At 39.8% G+C, this 10,074-nt stretch overlaps 1 protein-coding gene across 11 annotated transcripts in view; it reads left to right on the top strand.

The window, feature by feature from the left end:
- The window catches only part of RPS6KC1 (ribosomal protein S6 kinase C1), a 205,683-nt gene that overhangs the window by 81,674 nt on the left and 113,935 nt on the right, over positions 1–10,074 (top strand). For all 11 annotated transcript variants that reach the window (XR_013931480.1, XR_013931481.1, XR_013931482.1 and 8 more), the window contains 2 exons: positions 7,279–7,361; positions 8,066–8,161. Coding sequence is in view for 8 of the 11 variants with exons in the window: in XM_080408435.1 (XP_080264561.1) it covers positions 7,279–7,361; positions 8,066–8,161 (179 nt within the window). In the remaining 3 variants the exon portion in view is untranslated. The remainder of the gene's footprint in view (positions 1–7,278; positions 7,362–8,065; positions 8,162–10,074) is intronic.

Consider the following 10,074-nt stretch of genomic DNA (forward strand, 5'->3'; position numbering starts at 1 on the left):
TGACTTTTCACCAGACTGTGTTTACTTAAAACTGGAGATTTGCTTGTTGAGATCATAAAGCCAAAGGGAGCTTAGCTTCATAGAAAATGTAAGTAGGAAACTGGCCATCAGTAATGCATCGTATTATTCTGATGCTTTCATAAGCTGTGTGATATAATCAAGCCTTATTTACACAAACTAGCCTTCACAGAAGCCTGCACATAAATATATGGTATATTTGGTTTTATCTAACTTGCTACTAATTGAACACAGCTCAAAATCTAAGTGAAAAGAAGGCTTTGTGGGTAAAGGATTTTGTTCCAAAAAAGACCTGATTTTTGTACTCCCAAATGAAGATGTCACTTCTGCTCTTAGACAATTGAAAATACAGATGCAAAGTGCAGCTGATAACCTAAAACATATGGCATGAAAATAAAAATTGCTAGGTTGCTATTATTAGCCTGTATGCTATAATTTTTAGTTACTGAATAAGGGAAAAATAGTTTGCCTCTGTTTACCATCTATTAGATGTTTGGTGCTGGAAAACCTGCCTATTTTTTTGTGTATGTGTTTTTCAGTAGGAGTTTGCAGGCTCATTAAATCTGCTATTCTGTATTATAGGAATTTAATTTGAGTAGATTGTTTAAGAAGCAAAATAACTGTGGTAGATTAAAGTGCCATTGACCCTGAGAGGTGTCGAGGGGTGGGCTGGTCTCGTGGTTACAGTGTAAGACTGGACTTCCCAGATTTGTATCTCTGACTCTGTCCGAGCTTTTTGTGTGACATTAATGTCTCAGGATAATCTTAAAAATGAAAGGAAAAAACAAGGCAGGTGAATGAGCTTTGAGCAGCAAAGACAGAAGGATGGGGTAGCTTGATTTGAAAAGCCCTGGCAATAGGAAACAGGACTAAACATTAATGTGAAAAATATATTGCTGGCATGAATGACGAGGAAAGGTCTGGAGCTGCAGAAAAAGTACAGATTACTGTGAGGCTGGGAGTAACAGCTCTGCAACAACCATTTGGAGTAGTACAGCTCTCCAAAGACACCTGAGTGTCCCGCAGAAAATAGTAACAGCTGACTGCTCCCAAAATAGTGAGATGCCATGAACCTGGAGTAGGTAATTGAAAGTGTAGGTTTGGCGAGAGAATCAGGTGTTTTCTGAAAACAATCTGATCTGGTTTGGCACTCAGGCTTGTTGTAAGTACACTGCATGTTTGAGGTGAAGTACGTGTTCTTGTGGTTTTTTAGAGGCTCCATAACTAGAACAAGCAGTAAGACGTACTGAAGCTGTTGATCTGTAACAAACCCTGGTATTTCAGTCGGGCTGACATAAAAACCAGTTAATAACTCTGGAAGAAACTGTAATTGACCTGTGTGGTGTGGTTGGTTTTGGTTTTATTTATTTTTCTTTTAAAATTTTATTTATTATTATTATTGCTGTTATATATATTATATTGTTATTACAGGTGGGGTTAAAACTTGAAGATAGTATAGAAGATGCCTTTTGAAAATAAACATAGGTAGCTGAAAGGTTAATTATGCTTTGTTTTGATAACAGAGCAGTGAAATGTTTCTTAGTCTCTCTTCACCTGGTTATTTTAGAGGAAGTTTTAATTCCATCTTGGGCTTCTAAAAGGAAGAAAGGACACAGTTTTCTCCTAATTTTTTTTTCTTTTAGCGACATGAGGAAATTTCTTCCGAAGAGGAACATAGATGCTCACGTGTTTTTTGAATACCTTGAAGATGAAACCTCCCATTTTCATACTCCATTTGATCTTAGCAGATGTTCATTGGACTTGCCTCACTACTTTATTGTTTAAAGACCATGATAAACTTTTTATACGTACCTATAGATGGTTCAATACTGTGTTTTATAAATTGCTAAAGCATTTTAGGCAAAGCATTATGGCCAGATTGCTTGTGTGATGTGTTATTTAGTGACTGTATCTTACGATATCTTGGCTGAGTGAGTCCGCCTAGAGTAAATTAGCTTGAGACTCATTTTACTTGAGTCTCTGCAAATGCTTCTTTACATATATAGATATTAAAATATGATAAAAGAGTAAGCTTTTAGAATCAAATGAGTGTAAGGTAAATAGAATTTCTGAAGCGACTCTAATGGTTTTTCATGCAATACTGTTTATCTAAATGGCCACAGAAGGGGAAAACATTGTGTCTGATGTTTTCAGGATGTTGGACAAGTCCATTTCCTCCTGAACCGTTTCAGACACCTGATGGTAGTTCAGGAGGGTCTCCTTGTTTTCTTATCTGTGCAGAAATGATACTTGAAGGTATGCTGTTCCTGCTTGAAACACGGTGGCAGGGAAAGGGCTTCCTCAGCTTTTGAAATTCTTACCAGTCACCAGGAGTGAAATGGTTCCCTTAATTCCAGGAAAACCCCCTGAATGCAAAGTCCTTTGTGACTCTTAGGTGTTTGGGGAAGCAGCACTTCCACCTAGAGTCTATTTTCTTGTGAGCTGACTTCAGATGCACTTTTTTGGATGTTACAGTTTATCCTACAAAGTTTTTCATGGAGTTTTTAGTTTTGGTGGTTTGCAAGCCATCTGGCCTGAGCTGCATAGTGAATGTCTAAGTCCACCTTTAAGCCTGGTTTCTTCTGTGTTGACTAGTGTTCGTGTGTGCTGGTCAGAAGGCCTTATTGTCAGCCCTGGAGGAAACTATTTGGGAGAAAATGTTTGAGATGTGGTAGTAAAAGCCTTTGAAATCCTTCAGCATGAGGGGTATATTTCAGGTTAAGGTGCTGTAGAAAGAATGAGAAAATCAGCGTTGGTGTTACAGTTAATAACATTACTGAGGATGTGTGTTCGAGAGAGGTGAGGTTCTGCTTTTTTACTTTAGAAATAGAACTTTTGTTTAAAATACAGCATGTTCTTAGCTACGTATCCCATATCAGGAAGTGTAAGGTATTGCTGTGTATAATGCAAATATTGAGATAAGTACGGAATCCATAAAGAAATGGCCTTTCAATTGAGACCAACTGCTCTGGAAGGAAAGGACAGCGCTGGGTAGTGAAGGTGTTTATCTGTAGCTTCTGTCTCTATCTGAACCTGGTAGCATTCTACTGATCTCTCCTTCCCTTCGGTTACCCCAACGGCTGCTCTTGAAATAGCTTCCGTGCAGGAATTTAGCACTCCTGTTGACATGTACTACTTGGTGCTAGGTGTTGTATGGGCACGCATCCGGAAGGGAGAAAAAATAAAGCTCTCTCCCTTGTTGCAGTAAAGTTGGAAGAACTACTGATGCTTTTTTTCATCCTACTTTTTTCTCAGATTTAAAAGGATTTTGTATTTGAGAATGATAGAAATACTTTTTCTGCAAATTTTGTACTGCTAGTCCTAGAAACACCAACACTGTGCACGCGTGTGCGCACATTTATGTTTGTACAAATGTGGCTGAGGTCTTTCATTTCAAGGTTCATGAAGTAAAGAATTGGCACAAGTATCCCCATGTTGTTCACTTAAGCTTATGGGTCGCTACCATTTATTGTCTGTATTACTTTGCTGATGGATGGAGATGAAAATGTTTTCTTAGTGAAGGCAGATATTGTAGTTCAGATTGATTGCAATATTAAAGCTTAAAGAAAACACCATATGCCCTGTATGGTATATTACATTAGCTAGCTACTCTGTATCACTTGAAAGCACTTCTTAATCTATAGTTTCTAAATTCTCCCATAATGTGTAGTCAAGATAAAATGCAGTAATATTGATGTGATATCCTGAACCTTTGTGCTGGTTTGGGCTGGGATAGAGTTGATTTTCTTCCCAGTAGCTGGTATGGGGCTGTGTTTCGGATCTGTGCTGAAAACAGCGCTGGGAACCCAGGGATGTTCCCGTTACTGCTGAGCAGCGCCTACCCAGAGCCAAGGGCTTTTCTGCCTCTCACACCGCCCCCGCAGCGAGGGGGCTGGGGGGGCACCGCTGGGACAGCTGCCCCCAGTGACAAAGGGGATGTCCCATTCCATATGGCGTCATGCTCAGCATGTAAAGCCGGGAAAAGCAGAAGGAAGGGGGGGACGTTTGAAGTGATGGTGTTTGTCTTCCCGAGTAACTGTTACACGTGATGGAGCCCGGCTTCCCTGGGGATGGCCGAACACCCGCCTGCCCATGGGAAGCGGTGAATGAATTCCATGTTTTGCTTTGCTTGTGTGCGTGGCTTTTGCCTTACCTATTAAACTCTCTTTATCTCAACCCACAAGTTTTCTCACTTCTACCCTTCCAATTCTCTCCCCCATCCTGCTATGAGGGGAGTGTGCGAGCAGCTGTGTGGTGCTCAGTTGCCAGCTGGGGTTAAACCATGACAACTTATTATGATCAGCATATTGCACCAGAAGTAATGTGACCTGTTTGAAGTAAGGGAATGTAAACAACACATGTTTATGTGTAGTATTCACAGTGATTTCTCTCTCTCTCTTTTTTTTTTTTTTTTTTTTTTTTAAGGGAAACATTTATTTTAAGCTGAAGTAAGGAAGCTTTGGGACCTACGGATGGCAGCAGGAAAGCAGACATTGAGTAACAGGAGAAAAGTTGGGCAAAATTTAGTTTTTGTAAAAAAAAAAAGGATATTCAGATGTTCCCCTCAGCTGAGTTTTCCATTTTCTGTTCTGTGTTTGTTCAGATGACCTGCCATGCAGTTTCTGCTGTGTGCATAGGAACCCAGCCAGAGCCCTTCAGCCCAGGGAGAAATCTGTGTTACTTGACTGTTCTTAATTTATCCCGCTTGTGTTAATTTGGTCACGGTCACAAGTGGATGGAAGAGTTCAGTGCTGCTCTCTTAAAACATCTGCAATGACATTTGTTTTGACTTGGCATATATTGAAAGTGTTCTTACAGTTGAAATTATGAGCTTGGATTTTGAAGAAGTGGACTCTAGTTTATTTTTTAACTCTTACTCTGTCCGTTTTCTTCATCAGTGGAGTAACTGAGGTTGTATCGACTTCCTGTAATGAACAGTGTGTGTGATTCTGTAAAAGGCGGCAGTGTAGTAACTTTGATGCTTTAGAGAACTGGATCAGCATCTTTGATTTCCAATATAAAAGCAAATAATACCAAAACTCAGATATTTTTTTTTTAATGTTTCTTTTCCTTGTGCTCAGAATGATGGTTTTTTCACCTTTAGAATATTTTTTTATGTTGGGCTGTAACTCAAGAGGCCCATCTCCACTGAATGTCTTTGTGGAAGAATGGATTATCTCCTTTTGTGGTATTAATCTAAAATTTAAGATGTGTCAGGGTGGGGCAGTTAATGGTAGCATAGGAACTGAGAATGTAGTATTCAATTAACTCTTGGCTTTACTGTCCTTATTCTGGAATAAGTGTGGAATTTAAACGTAAAAATCTTCACTTGTTTGGAGGAAAGCTCTCTTAGTCTGGAATACCTACAGGATTAAAGCCACATGGGAAATAAAACTCTGCTCTAAAGAAGCCTTAAATATTTGGTTTTAGATTTTACTTTCCATTAATGTTATCTTGGTTTTGAATGTACATTTTTGGAATATACAGCACTAGGAAATCACAATCAGACTGGAAGGACATTTCCATTCAGTAGGCTTTAGTATGAGATGCTATAAAAACCTTTTGCCAGCTGGTTCATGTGGAAAGGCCTGAGTTTGTTTTTTTTTCTTTTTCTCTTTTAAAGGACAGTTACCTACAAGGTCTGCCTTTCTGAAGGAATGTAAAATTAAATTACAAGAATTGATCTTGATTTTTTTTTAACCCAAATTCTCATTCATTTACCCAAATTTACCATAATCTCAGCTTCATCTGGATGCTTGCCTGGGATCTTAAACATTTTAAAAATGCATGTAATTACTCTGATAGAGTTTCTCTTGTGGCTGCCATTATATCTTTATAAAACTTTCTCAGTGCTGGTAGAAGTATTAATCTGTAAAGAATGGAATAAATTCTAACGTGTGGCACCCTTATAGTGATGTATTAGGCATTCAGGCACCATTAACACTAATAAACTTTTCAATGTGAGGGATGTCCTACCTAAAGAAACAATATCTGAGCCATCCTTCCTCGTTGCTCTTGCAACAGCAACCTCAGCCTAGTGCTATAAGGTGCTGAGCATCTTCCAGTTTGTGTGGCAGCTGCCCAAGGGGGCAGCCCTCTGCACATCCCCGTGCTCAGCGTGTGTGTGCAGCTCTGCATCTGGGGAGGTCTGAGGCTACCGCCTTCCTTTCCCTGACCCTGGCGTGTGACTCATCTGTAGTTCTCCTTGGCCACGCTCATGCTAAGCTCCATAAAATGATGAGCAAGATTTTTTGAACATGCCACAATGCTTTTCACAGCAACGACTATGTGACTATATGCTAATTGTTGTCCTCTGCTGGGAAGCTGGTGTGGCTTTTGCCACCAAAGCTATTTTAGTGCAGCTTCTGCATTTTTTTGACAGTCAAAATGAAGATTTCATCTTCGTTGCAATCTGTTTTTCTGCCTGTTTTAGAGCAGACAGTGTGATGTGTTTGTATTTAGTAATTTTTGTAGTTTCACGCCTGAGTCAGTGAAGGCCAAGCTTTTTACATGCATCATGCTATTGAATAAGTGATGTGTACGGCAAGGGACTGCGTAACTCCCATCTCACCTGTCCGCTGGCTCTTGTTCACAGACGGCAGTAAGGGAGTGTAGGGTGCTGGCTGGACGCTAGGGAAAACAACTTTCCAGACCTAGGTACAACTCGGGCTGAGCTGTAGCAATACGCAGTTGCTGGCTGTGGTTAGGCGATGTGAAGTAGATTTAGCATCTCTCTCTGGTTCTCAACAGACAAGAGAGGCTATTGCGAAAAGCCTCCCATGGTGATTCCAGCAAAGGGTGTGGGTTAGCCATGAGATGAATCCTGCCCTCTTAAGACAAAATTAAGGCATGCAGTAGGCTATTATAACCTCCCTTGTGCTGCTTTTAGGGATGCTTCAGGCCACTCTGGTCAGTCCAGCTCTTCTGACCAGGGTAGATTCTCTAAATATGTTTTAATTTACTGTCTGTCACTGTCCAGTTTTAGTCCAGTAGAGAATAATCCTAAATGTAAAGCCTAAGTCTTGAAAATGCCTAGGTATGCACAGAAAAGGCGAATTATGCATGAAATTTATAGTGTTGCTGTGTTTGAACAATGCGGTCTGTAGGTGGCTAAAGGGCTAACTAAATTGCAGGCATAATGAAAGCTCTGTGGTATTTAGTATATGTTCTGTCAGCATTAAACAGTCACCTTGTAAATATATGTTAATTCTGAAGGTGTAACTGACCTTTTTAATATTAATTGAAATGTCTCATGTTTAGAGGTTGGCGCTATCCTAGAAGAGACAGAAGCCTGTGACTGGTGGAGCTTGGGTGCCATTCTTTTTGAACTCCTCACTGGGAAGGTAGGGCTGGGGGCAAGTTACTTGATAAAACTGACCTCTTGGCCAGTAATTTCTCCCAAGTGATGTGTCCAGTTGTGATTTCCTTACTTGTCTTTCTCAGATGTGCTTTGCTGACCTGAGCATCTTCAATTTGCTTGGTCTGCATGACACCAGAGAAACAAAATATGCTTCAGCAGAACAACTTTATAAAGCTGCATCAAGCTCAGGACTGTAAAAATAACCAAACCCCATGCTACCGTCTTAACCACAGTGAAATCAAAGTTCTCTAACATTGCATCTGTACATTTGCCAAATTTTTGCCTTAATAGTTTCAGTATTATTTCCTGGGACAGTGTAGAAGCTGTACGTTGCTGTTGCACATTAATTTGGTATTTTGAGATCAAATTGGTGATTAGTTGACAGTTTTGCATGAAGAAAGCAAAGTCTACCAAATTCCCAGATTCTTCAAATTTGAGCAGTAGAGCACAAGCACAAAGACATAAATACTTTAAAACCATATATCCAGAGGGACATCAGTGCCAGTAGATGTTCCTCCCAGAATCTGTACTTCGTACTAGGAATCACTGGAATTTTAGCTCTATGTATGTTATTTTGCATGTGTGCTAGGAGATAATCCAACACTACGCTTTGTCAATTCCTAAATGTATCTGCCTGCTTTGATTTTTCTTTCTTTCTTTCTTTTTTTTTTTTTTTTTATTCTCCAGTCTCTGCTTGAGTGCCATCCATCAGGAATAAACACTCACACTTCTTTGAGTATACCAGACCATGTATCAAAGGAGGCCAGATCACTGATTCAGCAGGTAATTGAGGGGAAAATTTGTTTTCTATATGTGCACGTATAGACAGAACTGATACTTATGACCTAAGTTCTGGTAAAGTAAATGTAAAACCAGAAAGCTGCTGATAGGAAAGCGGGTGGGTCTTTTGTCAGCACTGATGAATTTTGCCCAGCTGTCTTGTTGCATCTGGAAACTTTGACTTCTGCTGCCAGGTGTCTCTGTAGAAAACTGGAGTGTTTGCCATTTCTTCAAAGAGCAGGTTTGGTCAATGCTGAGTACTTTGGAAACACCTGCTGGTGAGGGATGAACATTTTAGGAATTCTGCCCTAAATGTTCATGGAAACATTTGTAATTAATTGAATTAAACTAAAAAATGTTGATGCCAATTCAGCCAGAGAGAAACCTGTAACACACTGATTAGAAGTTATGACCTTACTGTGGTTGAAAATCTGTAGCTGTCCTCCAGGAAACCTTCTGGATGCCATTTGTTAAGAAAAGTACTTTAAACTGTGAATACAAGGACTTTGGTAATAAGAAGATACGGTTGGACAAAAGGCAGAGTAGGAAACCTTAAAATATAGACAACCTTCCAGCCTGAGACACCATTTTCAAATTAGTGGGAATAGTATTGACTGCTGGTTTTAGTTTACTCTTAGCTTTAGGTAGTCATGACTACTGAGAGAATAAACTTGTAGTACAGGGTCTTGAATTTCAGGTAATGCTGTCTTCCTTGTAGTTCATTTTGACACAACTGAGAAAGTGGAACCTGGATCCGACCTATGCCACATGAGTAAACAAGTGATATATGTGAACTGTGGTGTTCATCTTTGAGCAGCATATTACTAGTGAATGCATAAATAATGACATCACTTAGATGTAGATTTAAACAGAGTAGAAAAAACAGTTCTTGAAGAAAATGAAGGAAAGAGATTTTGAAAATTCAGTGAGTCAAAAGACCTAGTGACAGATTGATTTCTGTGCCATTACTGTGAAACAATTAATGGAAATGGAACTAGATGCTTGGACCTCCTATTTTGACTAGGTGACATCAAATCACTGAAAGTGGAAGCACATGTCTGTGTATTTCTGGCAGAGGTAGAAAGGAAAGTGACTAAAGAAAAAGCCCATTTTTGTATAATCTGGATTTATGTTAAGACGGTAGCAAATTGTTACCCTCACCCGCAGGTACTGCAGGACTCAAATGGCTAAGGGAAAGCAAAACCACACACTTGATGAAGGGAATTCCTTCCATTAAGATTAGAAGTGAAGACAAATGAAGTGGCCCAGTCCACTTCTCCCTGCCAATGTGGGTTGTTCTTCACTGCAGACTAATGTATTGTCTTATTTTCAAATATGCCAAAGTGTGGCTCTTTTGGCATTTGCCGTTTAAGTGGCAAATATATCTCTGCCACTCGCAGATATATTATAAGGCCACATCTGTTCAGAGAACAGTCACTCCCGTGCCTGTTAGGTTAGGCCTTCTAGTGTAGGGTGGTGGCTTATCTGGTGGAGGTTCGGCTATATGAAGTAGTAAATCACATTTTTGTTGTGTGACTATCCAAGGAAGCTGCCATTCATTGTTGAGGAAGCCTTGTCAGGAAAAGGAAGAAAGCTCTCTTGGCATGGATAGCAATTTGTCATTGTGACTTTCCTTCCCCCCACTGCCAAGGGTAAACAGGTCAAAGCATCACAGAATAACTCTCTGGGATCAGTGTTCAGCTATACAGAAAACTCTGTCAGACATTGTCTCCTGCTGTGGCTTCCAGTGCAGGTGACTTCATTTAGCCAGCTTCTAAGAAAACAGAGATCTGTTTATTTCTGGTGAAAGATGAAGTTGTTATTTTTATGTTAGTTTGGTATTTTGCATCCAGTATTTTTTTCAGGCACCTCCAGGCTTTACTACCAACAAAATATGCAACATGACTTTTCAACAG

Source organism: Falco punctatus (genome assembly GCF_963210335.1).
Source record: "Falco punctatus genome assembly, chromosome: 12".
In the NCBI taxonomy this organism is placed as follows: Eukaryota; Metazoa; Chordata; class Aves; order Falconiformes; family Falconidae; genus Falco; species Falco punctatus.